The sequence below is a fragment of the Crinia signifera genome, chromosome 6, assembly GCF_055691185.1.
Source record: "Crinia signifera chromosome 6, ASM5569118v1, whole genome shotgun sequence".
Classification (NCBI taxonomy): Eukaryota; Metazoa; Chordata; class Amphibia; order Anura; family Myobatrachidae; genus Crinia; species Crinia signifera.
In genome coordinates, this window is record NC_139222.1 from 238702729 (window position 1) to 238724264 (window position 21536).

Consider the following 21536-nt stretch of genomic DNA (forward strand, 5'->3'; position numbering starts at 1 on the left):
TGGCCCACTAAATTTCAGTTGGAACATTGTTATTCCCACCCAGTCCCCAAAGACAAATGTGTGAATTTGTGTATCATTTTTTTTCTCTGCCTTGCATATTACAAAGGGTCTATGTATATGTTTGCCTATTTCAAAGCCGTGAATTTTCAGATCATAGTGTGAGAAATATGAACATCCGGTAAAATGTATTATTTATTTATTAACAGTTTCTTATATAGCGCACACATATTCCGCAGCGCTTTACAGAGAGTATTTGAACATTCATCAGTCCCTGCCCCAGTGGAGCTTACTATCTATATTCCCTACCACATGTACAAGCGCACACAGACATTCTAGGGTTAATTTGTTGGGAGCCAATTATTCCTACCAAATGCAAGTTATTCCATTTAGTTTGGGCTGAGATTATATCCCAGGATGGCTTGCTAAGCGTTTTCCTGGGCGCTCCCATCGTTTTTGTTGCCACTCCCATGAATCGCTGGGCGTCCCCATGCGCCTTTTCTTATGGATTTGCTAATCTGGTGCCCTATGAAACGGTCTACTCCTGCCTCTGATTGTCAGGCAGCTCACAGCACTGAGGTCATGGGTTCAATACCCACCATGACTGTGCGGAGTTTGTATATGCTCCCCGTACTTGCGTGGGTTTCCTCCGGGTACTCCTGTTTCCTCCCACAATCCAAAAATATACTGGTAGGTTAATTGGCTCCCAAAAATGAACCCTAGAATGTCTGTGAGTGCGTGTACATGTGGTAGGGAATATAGATTGTAAGCTCCACTGGGGCAGGGACTGATGTGAATGTTCAAATATTCTCTTTAAAGCACTGCGGAATCTGTGTGCGCTATATAAGAAACTGCTAAGAAATAAATAAATGTATGTGTAGGAAAAAAAATAGTCCGTTATTTCTCCTTTCCTTATATGTTCATGATGCAAACCCATCATAATTATGTGTAAACCCCCCCCCCCCCCCTGTAACTTATAAAAGTGATGCTCCAGATCCTAACTCCCCACAAATTTCTGTAAGAACACACTGTGAAGGTTTTTTAAGGTTAGGCAGCAATGGAAGAATGCTACATTAATTGCTGTGTGCAGCCGGGAAACTGAAAGCAGGACATTTTACTGCCAGACATGGCTAAGCAAAACCAGCCATAACTCTCACAGTGCGGAACATCATAAATTACATTCAGCTGACACCAGTTTGCAGATTACATTTACAAAAAGAAAAAAAAAGAAGCTGTTTTGTTCTAGCTGGTACAAAACCCAAGACTATTGTCCTAGATGCAATGCTCTTGCTTGTTTTATGTATTTAATTGCATTTGTAGGCCCTTATGTGGCAAATGTAATGCAGGCAGTGCATAAGAACAAGGTTTACGATTGCGATTATAACCATTTCCTTCCTTCCTTCCTGGCCTGGCAAGTCTGTTAGTGGGCTCAGCGTTTGTGCCTGTGCTCCTACTTCCTCTGGTTCTCCAGAGTGTACAGGAGGTGTCGGAGGAAAAATGGCAAATGAGCGTAGAAGGGGAAAATATAGCCTGGGATTTACAGACATAGGTAAAGGCCCCTATCCACTAGTGCAATATGGCCACTTTTCATCCGACTCGGAGGTTCCGGGCGGAGATATCGGATGAAAAGTAGCCATATCGTATGCATTTGTCTCCGATCCGACACACATTTCCGTACTCCTCGGTTCGGATTCGAAGATTGTCATGGCTTCCATGAATATTTATTGTATTCCGCAACCATGACTCAGATTGCCATACAGCTACCCGAGAGATGCCAGGTGAGTTGAAGGGGTATCGCATTCGATACCTTTCGCTAGTGGATGAGGGTCTTAACAGTGAGTGTGCCAATTTTGTTTGAAAATATAAGTAAATTAAGGCAAAACATCGGAAGTATCACTGGAACTTTGGCGATGCCTTCAAGTTGCTGACTAGTAATACCACTTTTACACCAAAAATCCAAGATCCGACCCGGCATTTGGAAGAAGGATCCAAGCGCCGGGACCGCGGTGATCCCCGCCGGATACACCGATCGCTGTGCTGGGGGCAGCCCAGCACCAAGGTAAGCTGCTGGGCTACCCCCCAGCCCCCGTGCACCCCCCCCCCCCCCCCGAAGTCGTCGTCCGGGAGGTGAATGGATGCAGCACAGAGGCATCGGTACTTGTTTCCTAGCACGGCCACACCGATTTAGATCGGGGTGGTCGTGTCGGAAAAATCGGGTCGATCGCATCGCATGCGATTTGGTCGCATGCGATGCGATCGACGCGACCGACCGATTTTGTACCCGATTTTTTTCATTGAATCCAATGTAAATTGGGTCCCTGGGACCCAATTTTACATTGGATTCAATGAAAAAAATTCCCAACCCCCCCAAATGTAAGCGCGTAAACTCCAGCCCACGATAGACGACAACCCGAAGCGTGGCGAGCGCAGCGAGCCCGTGAGGGTCGGCGGTACGCGTCCTCCGACCTTTTCATGCCCTACTATCCACTAGGGCGTGGAGTGAGAATAGAATAGTGTGGCGAGCGCAGCGAGCCACCGAGCCCGAAGCGTGGCGAGCGGACGCGGATACCTTCACAGGTAAACGCGTCCCTTCGCGGGCTTCACAGGTGTCCGCGTCGCCACGGACACCTGTGAAGCCCGCAAGGGGATGCGTATAACTGTGAAGGTATCCGCGTCCCCTCGCGGGGCTCGCTGCGCTCGCCACGCTTCGGGCTCGGTGGCTCGCTGCGCTCGCCACACTATTATATTCTCACTCCACGCCCTAGTGGATAGTAGGGCATGAAAAGGTCGGAGGACGCGTACCGCCGCCGCTCGCCACGCTTCGGGTTGGCGTCTATCGTGGGGTGACGACGGGGACATCTATAATGTGAAATGGGTCATATTGGCCCATTTCACATTTTTTCACCATTTCAATGTTACAAAATATTTTAACATTGAAGCCTATGCAAAAATCGGGGGCATCGCGTCGGGACCAATGTTAATGGTCCCGACCGACGCGATGCCCCCGATATTTTAACTTTCCCGACAAGATTTCAATGTTAAAATATTTTTTAACATTGAAGCCTATGGAAATATCGGGGGCATCGCGTCGGTCGCGTCGGGACCAATGTTAATGGTCCCGACCGACGCGATGCCCCCGATATTGTATCCTAGCCGGCAAAATGGACCTGATTTCAAAAGAAATCGGGTCCATCGGGGGTAATCGTGTCCCTTAAGTAAGGGACACGATTACTCCAGATTGTGGCCGTGCTAGGAAACAAGTACCGAGGCATCCATTCACCTCCTCCGCTGTCGCCGCTGCTGTCTGCAGAGTATAGCAGACAGCAGCGCAGGCTGTGTGTGCCCCCCCACCCGTCCAACCTGCGGACGCAGGTTGTATGTCCCCCATTGATGTAAATGGGAGCCGGGTCATCCGACCTGGCGTACCCATTTACACTGCCCTCTACCCAGGTCCTAGCCGTGTTCTACCCAGGTCAGGACCTGGGTAGAAGTCCTGTGTAAAGGGACACGGCGTGACACCTTTACACCGCCTCTGACCCGCCGAAGACCCGGGGTTTTGAGGCGTAAAAGGGGTATAAATGTCCCTCAATGTCTGTTTAGACAGGGATGTTTTTTTGGAATGTGGAGCTGGAATTCCATACAACCACACTGATGACAAGACGTATGCGAGATGCAGCAAAGCAGTGAGCAACACCCCAGGCAGGGAAGAGGAACTGCATAAGTTTTTAAAGGTATAGGGTGCTAAAATGAACACTATGGGGGGGTATTCAATCTGTGCCGATGTTTCCCGACAGGAGAAATATGTGCACTCACCTATTCAATGCTGCCACTATCGACTGCATTCAAGGGTGTCAGATCCAACTTTTTAAAAAGTTGGATCTGTTTTGTCGGAAACGGTTTTGTCAAATTCACGGCCGTTTTTCGATAATCCGATCCACAGACTTTCCGACACTCAACAGCCGGAACATTGAATTCCTGCTGTCGAATTTAAAATGAAAACGGTCCGGGATTCCGGTTGTCGGGATGTTCCGACAGTCGGAATCCTGGGAAGCTCACCTCACAGCTTTCACCGTCCAAATGGGAACTTTTTAGATTGGTTTAGTTTTTTTTTAAAATTATGCAGCTAAATCCTGTCTGGTTGGGCGACATATAGATGGGAGCACAAAAACAATTCCCCCAATTGTCAATAATCCCCAATGGTCAATTGAGTTGTAAATTCTCATATATTTAAAGATAAGCGGGATACACCATGTTTGATATGTTGTCTGATCAGGCCGATCGGATCCAGCACATCGCTGAGAACATTGCATATTAGACTTCAGTGTGAATCCAGCTTTAGTTACAGATTTTGGTATTAGCCCCAAGCTGTAATAAACTACCTAGCATATTTTCTTTATGGGAAGAATAGGAATGGGTATTCACTGCCATCTGATGGCACAGAATCATTATCCACATAAACCAATATTTTATTATTGTGAATTTAAGGTCCAAAAAACAGGCTTCATAAAATGCAATTCAACATTTATAGTCAGCCTTATTAAGGGGAATTTCTGGTCACCCCTGTATGTTTTGAAACCACGCCTACACATTTACATAGCCACACCTATAAAGGTGCGCAAACAAGCAGCAAAATTGCAACTACTACTTACAATGACGCTGGATCATAACGTGATCTTCAGTCCTGTGTTCAGGGCCTCCTGCATTATAGGGATCCATCATTCTGGGGTATCTTATGTTACCTTTGAGGGTGGGAGGTATTGTCGAAGCGACCATTATTCCATAATAAGCACCTGGGAGTACAGGTTCAAGCAAACTGGCAAATCTGCATAATGAATGCTTTAAAATACTCTCCTTTACAATAATGTAAAAGTGTTTCTAAATACAGCATATTTTGCTACAAGTTTTTCTGGTTCTGTACGATTATGCGGGCTACCCGGTATACGGTCATTAGCTCTATCCTATTTGGGTCGACATATGAAATAAGGTCAACAGTGTTGGGAGGGTGACACAAGCATTAGGTCGATTAATGGGAAGGTCGACATGATTTTTTCACTTTTTTTTATTTTTATTTTTTGAGCCTGCATGTGCAACAGGCGGTATTTTAAGCCCTACCACCCACTACTGCTTGGCGGGAGAACAAACTAGTGTGCCCGAAACATGGCAAGCGCAGCTGTCCTTTTTAACTGTGTCCATGTCGACATACGGAACAAAAAACATGAAAAACTCACATGGACCTTTTGATAGTCAATTCCCATTGTTGACCTAATGCTAGTGTTGACCTTCCAACCCTTTTGACCTTAGCCACGTTGACATATTTCATGTGTTGAACTAAGCCATATTGACCTTCAGCGGTCGACACAATGCACGCCAACCTGATATCCATTGCCCTAATGACCCATGTCCAGCTACCCTTGTATTTGTTCCTGTCAGAATATGGGCTAGATGCACTAAGCTTCAAAAGTGATAAAACGGAGCGTGATAAACAACCAGCCAATCAGCTTCTACCTGTCATTTTTCAAACCCAGTCTGAGACATGGCAGATAGGAGCTGGCTGTTTATCACTCTCCATTTTATCTATTTTGAAGCTTAGTGCATCTGGCCCTCTGTCCTTTCATATAGGAGGTGCAGTTTTAAATGTTAACTGACATCCAATCTATGGTACTAATAAAGAGATTTTAATTGTCCCTTTTTTCCCTTTAGGCTGGTGTTTGGCATGCTGTACCCGGCTTATAATTCTTACAAGGCTGTGAAGACGAAAAATGTGAAAGAATATGTAAGTAGTACCAGCCTAAGGCTCTGACATTATAACGCTAGACGTAGAGATAATTGAAATTGTCACAATTGTTCTTCATGATCTGGACCTCATTCTGCAAATGGGTCTCTTTTCTCCTTCCCTGGTTGGATTCCCTTTTCTAGATGTTCTAAACCCCATCATAGAACGGAATGATGTTGTGTCCGTTTTATATAAAATGTACAAAATACATTGTGCAATGTCAAAATGGACCTGAGGCTGATATAGCTGGATTCTAACACATTTGTTAAATGGTTAAAGAGAACAATGGCAATCATTTTAAATGTCCTAGGGTGATAGAGTTATGTGTGAAGTTCCATTGTAGCTTTGTTGGGTACAGTATCTTTGTATGTTGTGTATAGGTGGTGATGTTTGCATTTTGTTTACTTGGGCTTCATTGGTATGTGAGCAAAATCAGATGTCCCCTACCAAAAAACAATTGAATACCTCCCAAACCCCACCTCCCGGTAGGCTGCATCCGCAATCGTAAGTTGCCCAATTTTGGGAGATTTTCTTAAACGAGGAAGGAAACCTTCTTTTTTTAAATTTATTCTTCAAAACTGTATTAATCTTTTCATGCTAAAGATGCACACACATTGAATGATATAGTAAAGGATGTACACGATAACCACCACCGGTAACGATATTTTTAGGGCATAGCGTCTAGTGTGTAAGCAATATATCATTAACGATGCATGCTCCTGCGGGTCATTATCGATACCGGACTCTGTCACTCCCAATATTGCGCTGGGCCCAGCTTTAGTCACAGAAACTGCATGTGTAGAATACAGAAACATCAGCTATATGTACAATTTTTCAGTTGTTTCTTACCGCCAAATGAACAGCTTGTTGTTGAGCCGGTCACCCATAAGCTTAAAGCAATCTGTTAATCTAGTGGGGGAATTTATTGACAAAAAAACAACTGGATAGAATATTATCTTGGTGCTCAAAATTGCTGAAAAAAAATATTTTTGCCACTTGTTTTTTTTTTTTTTTTATAAGGGGCATGTGCTGAATTCAGTGGCTGCAACACTTTTGGAATATTTGATAAAAGAAACATCAACTTAAGCAAAATATACAGGTAGCTCCAACAGAAAAGGATGCATAGTACATGCAGTGGCGCAACTAGGGCTCCGCAGTCCTAGTGGTGGCAGGGGGGAGCAGGCGCCACCGGGGCGCAGGGTCACCGTGCTCACATAGGCTGCCAGGAGCACTGTGTGAGCTCTGCTAATCCTTACTTACTCGCTGCTGCTGCTGCAGACTTCTCTCTCTGGCTGTCTGTGTGAGGACGCTCAGTGACTCGCCCCATGAACCTCCCGTGGGGCGGATCACTGAGCATCCTCACACAGATAGGGATGGCCATCGTTGCCATTGGCATTGATGGCAATAGTGCAACAGGCCATCAATGGTGTTACAATATGCAATGGATGACCATCGATATTTTTATCGATGGTCATCCATTTTGGTTGACTGATTGGCCTGTAGGCCAATTAAAACACAGGGGCGGGTGCTGGGGGTGGAGCTACGCTCCAGAATTTTTTAGGGCTGGGGAGCTACTTTTTTAATTACGCTGCTGAGTATATGCTCTGTTTCAGATGAAAAATCTCGGATTTAGACAAGGATATCACTACTTTTCTCACTAGTCAGTAATTGGTGAGCATTTTACATTTACATTATGCTTATAAATGCCTCCTACATTGTGTAACCCATACCTTTAAATCAGGACCCTCTTAACAGCATTGTAGGCCCTGGACAAAGCAATGCATTTGGGGCCTCTCCACACCCATTCACGGTCAAAAAATGTAAACAAATAAAAATCATAACATTCCCCTCCTTTGTTCCTATGCCAGTGAATGGATGTCAGCACTCTAATTGGTGGATAGCCCCACCCATCCACCAATTAGCATGCTGACAGCCATTCACTGTCTGGCTGCAGGCTAGGGGCAGGCAGAGAATGCTGCTCTGTTGCTCTCTTTGGGTGTGATTTACATTCACGACCAGGCAGCATTCACTGCTGCCTTCCAAGAAGCTCAGGAGACAGATGCACACAACTCAATCCGCCCCAGATCAAAGGTCCCTACAATTGGTGGGCCTTTGGGCAGCTGCCCTTTGAGCTCATATGTTAAACTGGCCCCGCTTTAAACATATTTTCGGTCAGCTTACGTAGGTGCCCACAGTGTTTGCTTGTGGATTTTCAAATCTGCATATTCATTTAAAATTCTTCATATTCAGATGTGTTTGTATTACATATTAAGGTTACTCAGCCTGTGCTGCTACTTCCACCAGCGGAAATAGCGGCACGCGCCTACTCAATGCTGCTGTTTCGACAGCATTGGAGGCTTTAAGGTTTGACTTTTTTGAAAGAAAAAAACTAATTGTCAAATTTGTGGGCAATTCCGACAATTTAGCGTCTGTTTCCGGCAAAACCAAGGCATTCCGGCACTCGACAGTTGGAACATTGAATACCGACTGTCGAGTTACAATCGAAACCTGACGAAAATGGCCATGAATTCGATTGTCAGGAACATCCTGACAGTCGGATTCGTGATTGAATACCCCCCTAAACCCATGTAGAATAATCTTTGAGTTTTTAGCCTGTGTTGCGCTGCACGTGATAGTAATCTTACTAAGTGTGTGATGTATGTATTGCACATGCCACTGTGCATGGGCCTTGTAGGATTTATGGTCCGTTGAGGCCCTGGTGGGGTTAATGCTTATCTGCCAGAATATGTAGACTTCTTTTATAATTGAGCACACAGGATTCCCAAGGATAAGGAAGCCAGATGGTGTAACTCTCACATATGAATCTTGTGGCAACCGTAAAATGCATATAAGAGAAACAGATTATGCCAGTAATAATTGAGCAAAACTCCCTTTTGGGCCTTGGTTCCTAATTTTAGATCAAAATTGCTTCCCGTATCCCGACATGTCCCAGTATTTTGGCAGTACATTTGTTGGGTCTGAGGGAAAGCTGCTGCAGTATTCTCAAGACTTCACAGACATGAGGTTGGCGAGTTTAGCTGTTTATCACAATTGTAGAAGGAAATGTTTGTGGCTTTTCTGTTGTTTATTATGTAGTTCCAACATCGTTTGATTCGGGTATTTTTATTTAGCCAAAAGAATTGCAGTTTTTGGTATTTATTTTACTGTGTTTTGGCTTTATTTTTTATATTTATTTATAGTTTCTTATATAATGTACAGATTCCGTTGTGCTTTACAATTGTAGACGTTGATAAAACAAACTGGGTAACAACAGACAGACTTGGAGGTAGGAGAGCCCTGCTGCAAGCTTACATTCTATAGGGACATATGAAGTAAACACACAGACAGGCACCAGTAATAGCATAGCAGTCCCACCAAGTTGCAAGTCCAGAACAAAAGCTATATAATATATGCCTCAGAGGGCTATATAATAAGTGTCTCTGAGGGTTATGCGTGTGGAACTTAAATATGAAGAGGTGAGTTTTCAGGGAACGCTTGAAGGTTTGGAGGCTAGTGGAGAGTCTTATTGTGCGTGGAAGGGCATTCCATAGGGTGGGAGCAGCACAATAAAAGTCCTGTACTAGGCAATGGGAGCTAGTGATCCAACCATTAGTGGTTGACCATGTGATTAGTGATATAGACCTCATGGATCCATCGACCAGACATGGATAAAGCATATCTTTCCATAGTTATAATGTACCATATTTTATATCTCTGCAATTTGAATTCTTTGGGGTTTTTTTGTTCTATTTGTGCCTCCTTTTTTTTTGGTCTCGTTTTCCATGGCTAATGAAAATAAAATAACATTTCCAAATAACATCCAGGATTGTCTTGAACAATACAATTTAACATTTGCTTGAGTGGGATAATACATTAAAAACTATTTTGACGGCGAACAACACAAAAAGAAGGAGGGGTTTTTGGTTCGTCAGTCGCACAAGACTGCTATAAGTTAAATGGAGGACCCCTTAGTCTGAATATTGGGATATCGATATTTCTTGATAGGGGTGTGCTACCCTTGGACACAGAATGGAGACAATATTTGGAGAAGAGAAAAGATATGTCCTTACAAGGTGCACCGAAGAAAAGAATAAAATTTAACTTTTATTATGTATAGCATAAAAGGCTGCGAAAAAATATAAAAAACACAATACTGACATACAAAGGTGGGGTTATACACAATTAAAACTAAGGTGGCAGGCAGATGTTGCTAACAATATTTATGTAATATATGGTGTCTTAAGTGTGTCACTTTTAAACAGTTAATGGCTACACCGTTTCTGTGCAGAAATGTGGGTCTGCAGAGCCCACACGTTGCTGCAAGAATTATGGGGTGCCAAGAGAGGGAGTGGGTCAAGTGACCTCTTAAAACTCAAGTATCCGTTGTGCTGCAATCAAAATTAAATGCATGTATATATGCACCCTTGAGGTACTAGGCAGGATGCCTCTAGTTTCTCTCAAATAGGGGCGTGCACTGTATATCCGAAGGTCACTCTACCAATATTCAGGGTATTCCTATGCCTATTAAACAGGCAAGGATATCCGCCCTGTGAGAGTGTCAGATACAGGTGCTCCCTCAGTTTTTACACACACATTTGTGTTTTTGTTTCGTTTAATATTTTGCACCTGTTATCACCTCTAGACTACTATTATAGTAAGTCTGCATTAGATTCTTTCCAATTTATTTACCTGGCGCACGTACAGGTACACACCATTCAATCAGTGACGATATCGCAGTGAGTCACTTCTAATTCGATAGGCCAATATGACAATGGTCATACTTCTTATTTTTGTTTAGGATCTAGGGCACTATCCCTAGGACACTATATATTATTATTTTTCACTAATCTTCCATTTGCTCATATTCAGGGGCTATTTTGGAACCACGGTTAACACCCAGAAGCACCTCTACACACAGTTTTCTTATTAACATTAACCACATAAGGCACAGCTGAACATCTGGACTCTCTCGATACAGATGAGAGATATATAACAATCATCCGGAGTCAATATCTACATCTCAGGATATTATTCATGGGATGTGCATTCAGGGACCACCATTCTGTCAGTACACATATATACGTACTTACCTTAGGATTGTTCTTCTGGTTGATAGATAACCAACCATCCACCCCCGAGTGACATTTAGGTTTACTAACCCTGTCTATCCACTCTTCCTATGACTTTGCATAATATGCCATCTTTTTATTTTTCAACCTTGAATAGACTATGTGGGCAAACAGAACGTATGATATACCCCCAAGAGAATGAATCTATTTATAGCCATTTCCGTAGGATCTCCAATCACCAGCTTTGATACACGACAGAAGGGCACCCCGAGTCCTTCAAAAAGTAAACATGTCAACTTAAGATCAGGATTGCCAGTGTGGATCTCTGGATCCCAATCCACCCTTATCATTTTTTGAAGTCCACCTACTAAACGCATGACCCTATATGCCAGGAAGAACATGCACCAGGCACCCGATATCCACAAATGTCTCCCTCCGGTATGCGATGTCGACTCCTATCAAAACACTGCAAATCCATATTCTAAATCGTGTAAGGACATCACCTTACACATGAACTCATATGCAGATGAATTACAACAGACAGATATACGATACAACTTTGCGAGATGACAAAATGACAGCGGTCTACTCCGATCTTCGTGGCACTTAAGATATCAAATGGGAGCGAGCACATAACATCAGTAGGACATCCAGTAACAGGCCGGGCCGTGATGTTTACGGTCACAGGTTGCCATGCCAACCCAGAAGCCTACTCTCTCATGTTGCTACGCTAGCACATACGCCCACTTACCATGACGACCGCTAGCTTCACCTGCTGACGTCACTAACCGGAAGTGGAGTATACGTATACTCCGGTTTCCAGGGCAACCACCACGCTCACCTCCGAGACCGTCTCTGGAGGTGACGTACACACGTACGGATTACCATGCCAACACTGATACTGTTGCTAAGGCAACAATCAACGCCTTATCGCTGACACGAGGAGCCGGAAGGAAGCTGTAAACGCATTCCGGTCTCCTAGGCAACCGTGCCGCCCACCTCCAGGACAATGTCTGGAGGTGAGGCACTCTATGGCAGCTCTGATTGGTTCACGTCCCCGGGTTTTCTTCCGGGGGCGCGCCTCTAATGGTGCCATTTGATAGGATGACAGGCAATGACCTTAGGTATTTAAACAGTCACAGTAGCTGAGCTCAGTTGGCCCTGAGTAAGCTAATCTGCGAAGCGCGTGCCGGCTAGCGGTGCGCAGGCAGATTGTTGCTCTTTATTATTTTTCTTACATGCATTTTGATTGACTGTGTGCTCACTTAGCAGCTTTGTCTTACCAGTCCTTTTAAGGGCTGAGACTTGTCTGCAACTGTGCTCTTTATTTAACTTTATGTGCAGACTCAATATCGCACACTGAGGGAGCACCTGTATCTGACACTCTCACAGGGCGGATATCCTTGCCTGTTTAATAGGCATAGGAATACCCTGAATATTGGTAGAGTGACCTTCGGATATACAGTGCACGCCCCTATTTGAGAGAAACTAGAGGCATCCTGCCTAGTACCTCAAGGGTGCATATATACGTGCATTTAATTTTGATTGCAGCACAACGGATACTTGAGTTTTAAGAGGTCACTTGACCCACTCCCTCTCTTGGCACCCCATAATTCTTGCAGCAACGTGTGGGCTCTGCAGACCCACATTTCTGCACAGAAACGGTGTAGCCATTAACTGTTTAAAAGTGACACACTTAAGACACCATATATTACATAAATATTGTTAGCAACATCTGCCTGCCACCTTAGTTTTAATTGTGTATAACCCCACCTTTGTATGTCAGTATTGTGTTTTTTATATTTTTTCGCAGCCTTTTATGCTATACATAATAAAAGTTAAATTTTATTCTTTTCTTCGGTGCACCTTGTAAGGACATATCTTTTCTCTTCTCCTAATATCAACACAAAAAGAACCCTTTTTAAATCCTGGTGCCCGCTCGCATTCTGTTAATACGTTTTATTGGGATGTGGTCTGTTTTCTTTATACAGCAGGGGATTAGCCGCGCACTTCCCTGGCGAGGCAGGTCAGATTAGCACATCTTCCACACAATGAGCTCTTATTTTTTTTACATAATTATTTTTTACAAGCATTTATTGTGGCCTGGCACACGAGCTTTCAGTCTGGCTAGAAAATGCAGAAGTGCCCATCTCGGGCAGAATGGATGCTCTGGGTAAATAATTCACAGTCTGCATCTTGAAAAGAATCCAGGGGACATAGGAAACCATCAGGGCTCACATTCTTGGAGACAAATAGCATCGGTGCACAACTGGGAAATGTAAAGTGCCTGGTGAAAGCTGAGGAGAGAGAGAGAGAGAGAGAGAGAGAGAGAGAGAGAGAGAGAGAGAGAGACTGCATTTACATATAAATAGTTTCTGAATCCAGGTCAGGAATCTGTGACAGTCTGTCTGATGGATGAGGACTCGGCTGCCCATATGATGTTTACGTGTTCAGATGATACTCTCTTACTACAATGCAATCACTACACTAATCTCCGTCACGTGAGGGACTTTCTAAATACTTTACATGGGATATTCTTATACGGACACCAAGTTTAAAAGAAAAAGTAGATTGGATTGTGCTGTGACCGGATTAGTCCAATGCAGCCAATCTCGTGCTCTTCAGCAAAAGCTTATTTCTTATTAATGTGTTACTAAGGTCACAGGAAACGGCTATTAGATAGACAGTGTCTAAATAGACAGTCAATAGGTTTACCCCAAAAGGTCGAAATGCAATAAATAGACATGCAGTAGGTGGACATGGTCAAAATGTCGATATGAAAAAGTAGACATGAGTTCATTGACAAGTGTTGACATATTACATGTTGACCTTTTGACCCTGTCGACCTATTCGGGAGGCCTACTGACTATCTATCTAGACCAGTGTTTTTCAACCACTGTGCCATGGCACACTAGTGTGCCTTGAGCTGTTCTCAAGTGTGCCCCCAGATCTAGAGATGCCCAAACCCATTTACAGCCACCACCAGTTCAACTGTTATTTACTGGTCTCTTGTTTTCATGTAAAGGCCCAATGTATTTTATTTTTGTTACCTGTGGGGATCAGTGTGATTGTTTTTAATGTGGGGGCCAATAGGTTTTTTTTTTTCCCTGTGGTGGCCAATGTGTTTTGCCCTTTGGGGATCTCATGGTGTGCCTTGGCAATTTTAAAGTCCTATTTAGTGTGCCGCAAGGTAAAAAGGTTGAAAATCACTGATCTAGACACTGTAGATCTATCAACTGGAACCAACAGGAAGTCACTCGATCTCCGCAGGGCTTCGAGGGAACTGCTAAATAATATCAGCACAATGGCCCTTTATTCTAGTTGATTTGGTCGGATGCGTATTTTCGGACAGGAACCGAGGGTTCTTAGCCCCGCCTTCTGTACGGCTATTATATATTCTCCCTGTGCTTGCGTGTGTTTACTCCGAGTACTTCGGTTTCCTCCCACAATCCAAAAAGGTGTTTGGATTGTCCAAGGAGGTGTTTGTGTGTAGGTGTTTCATACAGGTATAAGTATACTGTCCAGTCAGTGCCACACCCTTTTGCAAGTGCATCTTAATCATTATCGATGACACCTGGGAGAATTGTTATATTTGAATATACCGCTAACCTAAAATCAATATTCATTTTAATTGTATTTGCATTTTACTACATGCACTATTTTTTTTATGACAGTCACTTGCAATTTTTATGCCTAATTAATATCACCATAATAATATATCCGTCCCTACCTTGAACTGTATCTCATTCCAGTATTGTTAGCATGTTAACATTTCACCCAGACTTAATATGGTACATAAGTGTATGCTGTAATGGCATTTTAGTTGCAGGCCCTTTTAAACCCACCATGTCATGAAAGTTGCATTGTGGGAATACCAGTCTAGTGTATGACTCCCAGGAGAGACTTTTGACCTCCTAAAGAGCCAATGCACTGGAAACGTATATATGTTGTATAGAACTTTAACCTCTATAATCTAGTTTATCACCAGAAGCTCCCATCTATAACATGATTCCGTGTGCCTATTTTTGATGCTGGAAGGCTCACGACACAAGGCCAAGTGGTGTTGCCTTACTAATGAATGAAAATGCTTGGTAAATGCTGTTGTAAGTAACACGTCATTTGATTTATGCCTTGCCATAGAGGCAGCAGATATTTCCATTGCTTAGTAGATATTTAAGGCAGGTGGAAGCAATTCATTCAAGACATGACTTTGCTTACAGTAAATTGATTTTGTAGCCTATAGGAGGAAATAGGCGAATGAAAATGATGTTGGCACATCTCTCCATGGAGACCGGGTATATTTTTCTCCTCTTTTAAATGATAAAATTACATTTTGCCAGGATACAGAAACTAGGCTGATGCATTGGTTTCTGGGTTGTCATGGAAACTAGCGTAAATGAAGCTCAATGGTAAGGTGAAAATTAGCCTTCCCGCTAGTGTTAGCTGCTTGGCTTTCTATAATCAATCATTTTTTAAAGTGAATTCTACAAAGGAGAACAAAAAAATGAAACAAAACTTGTGTGCGACATTTTATTACGGGCATACCACTTAGTAAATTGGGGTATTCATTATATTGCAAAGTTGCTGTGCCCTAAGCAGACGCGTCTTGCAAGAAAATATTGCCCGGTACCTAAAACAGGGTATGAGTAAGTCTGATCTTTAATAGCTATTAACTACCTGTCGATCGCTTCTCGGCCTTTTAGCTAAGATCAAGTGTAGTATCTGTTCTTATCAGTTTAATATCTGATACGCCCCCTATCTGGGGGCCATATATTAAATGGATTTTTAGAACAGGGAGATGGAAGAAGAGCTTGCTCTGTCCACTCCACGCATTGACCTGGTATTGCAGTACTTCCAGGACCGGTGCACCTTCCTAAAAAAAAAAACTAGCGACCTGTCCCTGCTTCGCATGTGTACATTTATTGGTAAGACATCAAAGATACTTGCGAAGAATCCGTGCTTTGGGGACTTTCTTTTATACTATGTAGAGATGATGTAAGTGGCAGTATTGGCTTAGTAACAGGGGCCTGGCTGCGACTGTACAGAGTAAATTGCCCCTCCACGTCCCCTTGGGATTCAGTGATAGAATAAGACCCCCCCCCTCTTAGGTATGTATAACCACAACAGCCACCGTCCCGCTTCCGGGAAGGGGATTCGCTCTCCACTGACACAGACAGCGCTGTCAGCCCATCCACTCCGCCCGATGCTGTGCTTTTCTGCCCAGGCCGCATCTCTTCCCTTCACCGGCTCCCATCTGCGCTCCATCCAGGCTACTACTGCTGCCGCCGACACCTGAGTGCACAGCCATCCACAGTCAGACACCCCTACTGTGCCACGTGACCCCCGCCAGCCAATCAGCCGTGTCCCCCTCTCTCTTAGCTCTGTCCCAGCTGCAACGTTCTTGCTTGGCACCCGTACGGGATAGGAACTGCACTGTATAATAACGAAAACTACACAGAAATTTGGGGTCAGTTCGGTTAACCATGTGGTTCCATCTGGGTATATATTGGATCATTCTGGAATGAAAACCTTGTTAAGTGTTTTGTTCACACATTTATGAGCAAGTGAATAGAGGTCTGAGGGGAGGATAGAGAGAGAGGAGCCATGCTACACTTCAATTTCTTAAAGTGCCGACTCCTCCAATGCACCACTCTATCCCCAGCGTAGTGACTTCAGTGTCCCCTATGGATTCGTAGAAAGGGAATTAACGGTGAGTACCAAATTCCTATCTTCCATCAGGCTCAAAAGATCAATAGAAGTGACATCAGCGGTGTGATTTACACTGGCAAATGATTTGCTGTTCTGAACCCGTCGTTATCATCCACATTGGGCCCTACACACGTAGCAAGATCGTTCAGAACACTCAACATGATCACTCCGCACACATCGATGTGCCGGATACTAACAGGCACCAGATATAAACCAGTGGGGCCATTCGTTTAAATCACTATGTAGACTACACAGACAGCGATATTCCAGCATTCTCTAAGCTATTCAGTGAAATAATGTAAAATCTCTCAGAAAATGCCTGAATATCACTCCGTGTGTAGGGCGCATAAGTCTCCAACTAAATTTTGGGCACAAATTGTTAATGCAGGAACAAATTAGGCGGTTTGTTAGACGCAGTTTCCTTCTAGAACTGTTATGAATCCACTGCGTTTGTTGAGGGGTTTGCAAATAGGTATTACAGTCCCGGGGTATGGTAAAATACGCTACTCCACCAGTAGCTGTGGAAACATCACTTAATAAGGTGTTCCTATTTAGCACCATTGAAGAGGGCTGGATGGAGTCTGGCCTTTCTCACTGTGGGGTCTATTTACAAAGCCTTGGAGAGTGGACGGAGATAAGCTCCACCCAACCAGCTCTCAACTGTCATTTTCAAACCCAGCCTGTACCATGGCAGTTGGAGCTCCATCCACTTTGTCTCTTTTCAAGACTTGGAGTAAAATGTGTTAACATTGCATGTATGGAAGCCAATCCTGGGCCCTTTTTTCAGTCACGGAAATCCCAGGATTGGAGTATGGATCACTGTAATGAGCAGGGAGAGAGGGTGTGGAGAGCAGTGGGGAAGGGTAGAAGCAGTGCGAGAGGTAGGATGTAGGGTGCAGGGAAGTGAGGGAGGGTGGGGATAAAAGGATAGATGTGGGTAGTGTGTACATGGCGATTGCTTTGAGGTAGGCAGCCATAGAGACACAGACAGCACCAGCAGTCACAGTAGCAGTTGACATGCAGTGGCAGAATTCCAAATGCTTTCTCTTTTTGGGTTGTTACTATGTAAAGAGCACCTGGCCCATCTAGTTTAGCCTCAGATTTTGCAATGTTACATTGGTATGTTAGGCGGGTGACCATGTGAGTGTGAAGATGTCTGCCATGATTTTGACTACTTCCTTGTAGCTAATACTCATCACCTAGGGAAGTGGCTAAAGCCGTGGTTCCTGATTGGCTGCCGGTCTGCAAGCTTGGATTGGTCGGCAGCCGGTGCTTTGTGGTGTCTGTGTCTTTGGATGCCCACTTAAGCTCCATATGCACCCCTGCTAGCTGGGCAGCAGCTGAGCCAATGGTTGCTAGTGCTCAGCGCTGCCCAACTTAACTGTGCATATGCAACCTAATCCCTTGAATTCCAAGATTCAAATCCTGGCATGTTGGGGGGAAAATCCAGTTAATCCACTGGTCCTGGGTTTGGCCTCCCTAACTGTATGTCATCTGCCAACATCATACATGAATCAGTGTTCATCAGTACAGTTGGCATCTCATCTGGGGATATATTAAATGACTGTAAAATTTAATATTTTAATCTTTAAATGAACACCAATATGAGGTGGTTGTTGTTTTTTTTTTTTAAGGGGTAGTTATTTACAAGGCATGGTTTTGCCTTGTAAATGATTGGCTATTTAAAAAAGTCCGACCAGCATCCCACATGGTTGCTGAACTTGGAGGATATTACATTTTGCCCTTTGTTTCTTATGCAGTATTTCCTTCATAATTATTATACTTTTTTTTTTTTTTTTTGTCAAGCATGTACTTTACAATGGTGTACCAGTTGCCACAGTCATCATGTTAGAAGTGATCAGATGGGAATTGGCATGCCTGACCTCTCTGTGCTATCTGCTATGCGTGGCATACTATGGTTACTGTTGCTAGGGATTTGATGATGATGATGATGATGATGATGATGATGATGTAGTAGTGTGTGTGAGGGATGGGGAATGCTGCAGTTTCATGTATATCTTTATAAATAAGAAAAAAATAAACCGTGTAGGGAGAATTCGGTATTGCATTTTCAATATTGATTGGGATGAAACCACTTTATTTTATTAATTCAGCTAGTATAAAGTGTGTTCAGGCGAATAGATTAAGTTTGTCAGGCATGGTCATCATTTCAATTGGGAGTCCCCCTTAGAATACAATACTAGGCCTTAGGAATATTGGAGAGAGAGAGACAAGTGTACTCTAGAACCCAGTCCGCATTGTTTTGTCTAGTAAGCACAAGACTGATGAAGCATTTGCAGCTTGTACATTTTAATTGACATAGACCTGAGCTTGGTTAATGCTGAAAATGGTCACTCAGCTAAATCCTTTATCTACCTGATTCTTTACATACATGAAATAAACAAAGATCAGCTATTGCGGGATCTGCAGACCGTGTTACAAAACCGTAGACCTGAAATCGTTAAAGAGAAAGGTCACCTTCATCATCAATGTTACGATCTAGCGCCTCAGCAGGAAGCTTAGGGGCTGATGGCTTCTATCTAGGAACACATTAACATTTAATTGGCTGTCAGTCGTAATGGTGATCATGCTGGCTTGTGTTCTGTTCCTTTAAATCTCATCTACATGGGAAGGGTTTCTCATTACCTCTGTGTTCGTTAATTGAGAATCTACAACCTCAGGCTCTGTGTTCTCCAATCCATTTACTTACAGTGCCACCGTCATCGGACAAAAGATTCCTCAAGTCTTATAACTCTCTCTACCTCCCCCCCCCCCCCCTTGAAAATCAATTTATCTTGTCAATTGGCCTTTATTATGCTGAATCTATTAAGAAGTCTGTTTAATGTACATCAATGGCATATTCCCCACTGGAGCTTGAAGTGGCGGGCACATTCAGTCTGTTGAACAATGGCTTGCTGATTTTAATGCAGAACATTCATATACTTCTTCTCTTCTAAACCTAAATGGTGAATCTATAATAATCCTTTCGGGATTTTAATTAAGAAACGCTCTCGAGTGATGGATTGAAAGCCCTGGCACAAGATGATGGATGGTCCATAGGAGAAAGAAATAATTAAATGTACTGTTTTTGATAATGCAGTTTAGCATTCAGGTTTTCATCTATTCAACACACTATCATTGTGTCTGAGTTTCAATTTGCTTCCAGCTGCAGGAGCCAATGTATAATGAATTCCTGAGGACATACCACATGTCTGAATGTTCCATTGGGTTTGCAATTCAGTTTCCCACTGAGCAATTTATGTAACATGCTTCCACATCCAGTCACTCTGCTCCCCTCTCTCTAGGAGGAACGCCTTCTGCTAGGCTGTGATATTGTTTAGTGTTTACGGTGTTGTATTTCAGATAGAAAGAGTGTTGTGTTGTCTGACATTAGTCTAGTTGGGAAACTTAAAGAAAGACCATGGAGCAGTCGTTGTGGTGATTCCTGATAAGGCATGCAGTTATCGAGCATTCGCAAGATCGTCAATCTGGCTCAAGTTGGAACGACAGTGTAACATCACAAACTGCAGATTTGTTTTGATTGTTACAATATACACTTTGGGCCCAATTCAGGTTGGCACGGTAACCAGTTACTCAGTTACCAAGCGCCTGAGACGACGCCTCATAGCTTGACTATGCAAGTCGCTGAAGCCATTCGCAAAGGGCGGCTGCAGAATCGCATAATAGAGCATGCACAGTCCCCAAAATGTCTGGACTGGGTCAAACTCACTATGTTGTGAGTCAACAAGAGTCACCCCCTTTATTTGCTGGTAATTTCTTTAGCAGCAGAACACATCTCTCATTGGGTTTGTGATTGCAATGTGGAGGCATTGATTTATTTTCTTTTTTGTGGTGTTTCATATTACTATGTATAGCTACAGATGCATGGATAGATATATGAATCCCCTTTATTTATATATCACGGTTCTAAGGGAGAATCTCTGATGCTACTAAAGTTAACTATATCAGTGCTGCCACAGGAAAACAATATTGGCCGGACATGCTGGCCGTTATAGTTCACAAGATGGTTGCCTTGGGTGGTTCCCCTGTGTGGCAGGATGTGCTTCATGTGGATATTTCTATACAGTTTATATCCTACAAGTGTTTTCCCATATATGCATTGTGCCCTTGTATGGCTCACCTCCCACAATGTAACCTCCGTAGTGCGCCCCAACATGGCTCACCTGGTACACTTGTGGATGGCATGATAAATACATGGACCGGAGTATTTGGTTGGGACCCTACTCTATGCTGCAATCACCCATTTTGTGTTCATTCTTCTAGGGGTAAACCTATTCCACCCAGAGTATGCAGTGCACCCAAAATGGCTACCTCACCTCGTACCTTGTGAGGGTGAAATACATAACCCATGGCAGTTATTTACCAAAATGCCTGCACCAATCCTGCATTATGTTTTCTGCATGCTCAATGTTTTGTTTTTATGTCTGTGTGGCTTGTATAGTGCTGTACTAACTGCAAATAGTTGGACCCCACCAAAGTACCATTATTGGGATGGTAGTGTTAGTAACATGAGTAAGCTGTTATGGGCAGGGCGCTCTCTCCTCTATATCCTTCCTATAATTACCAGCTGTCTCCAAGTCTGAAAATTAACCCCAACTTTGAACGTTCGCCCTGAATTTTTGAACAGTCTCACACTGAGTGCCAAATTGCCCCCCCCCCCTGTGATTAACCATTGCTTGTCCTATTCTGCCTATCAATTTACTTATGTCAAGCTGCTGATATATATATATATATATATATATATATATATATATATATATATATAAGTAGCAGGAGACCGGCACTCACGAGTGCGCCGTAGCGCTTGTAGTAACAATGCTTGGCTGGGTGCCCTCACTGGAGGAGTAGATACATCGGTGGGGTGGCGCGGCACTCACAGCAGAAGAAAGACGCAGTACACTTGAATCGAGTGCAACGTTTCAATGTCCTTTATTGGACATTTTCGTCAGGCTTGTAAAACAGGCAAT

General features: G+C 43.5%; 1 protein-coding gene and 1 non-coding gene across 2 annotated transcripts in view; both read left to right on the forward strand.

The window, feature by feature from the left end:
- The window catches only part of REEP3 (receptor accessory protein 3), a 121539-nt gene that overhangs the window by 49922 nt on the left and 50081 nt on the right, over positions 1-21536 (forward strand). Inside the window, exon 2 of the mRNA XM_083149160.1 lies at positions 5698-5770. Coding sequence (XP_083005286.1) covers positions 5698-5770 — 73 coding nt within the window. The remainder of the gene's footprint in view (positions 1-5697; positions 5771-21536) is intronic.
- LOC146012594 (U2 spliceosomal RNA) lies at positions 15523-15713 on the forward strand. Its single transcript, XR_014445751.1, has one exon. It is a non-coding gene; the product is annotated as a U2 spliceosomal RNA (small nuclear RNA).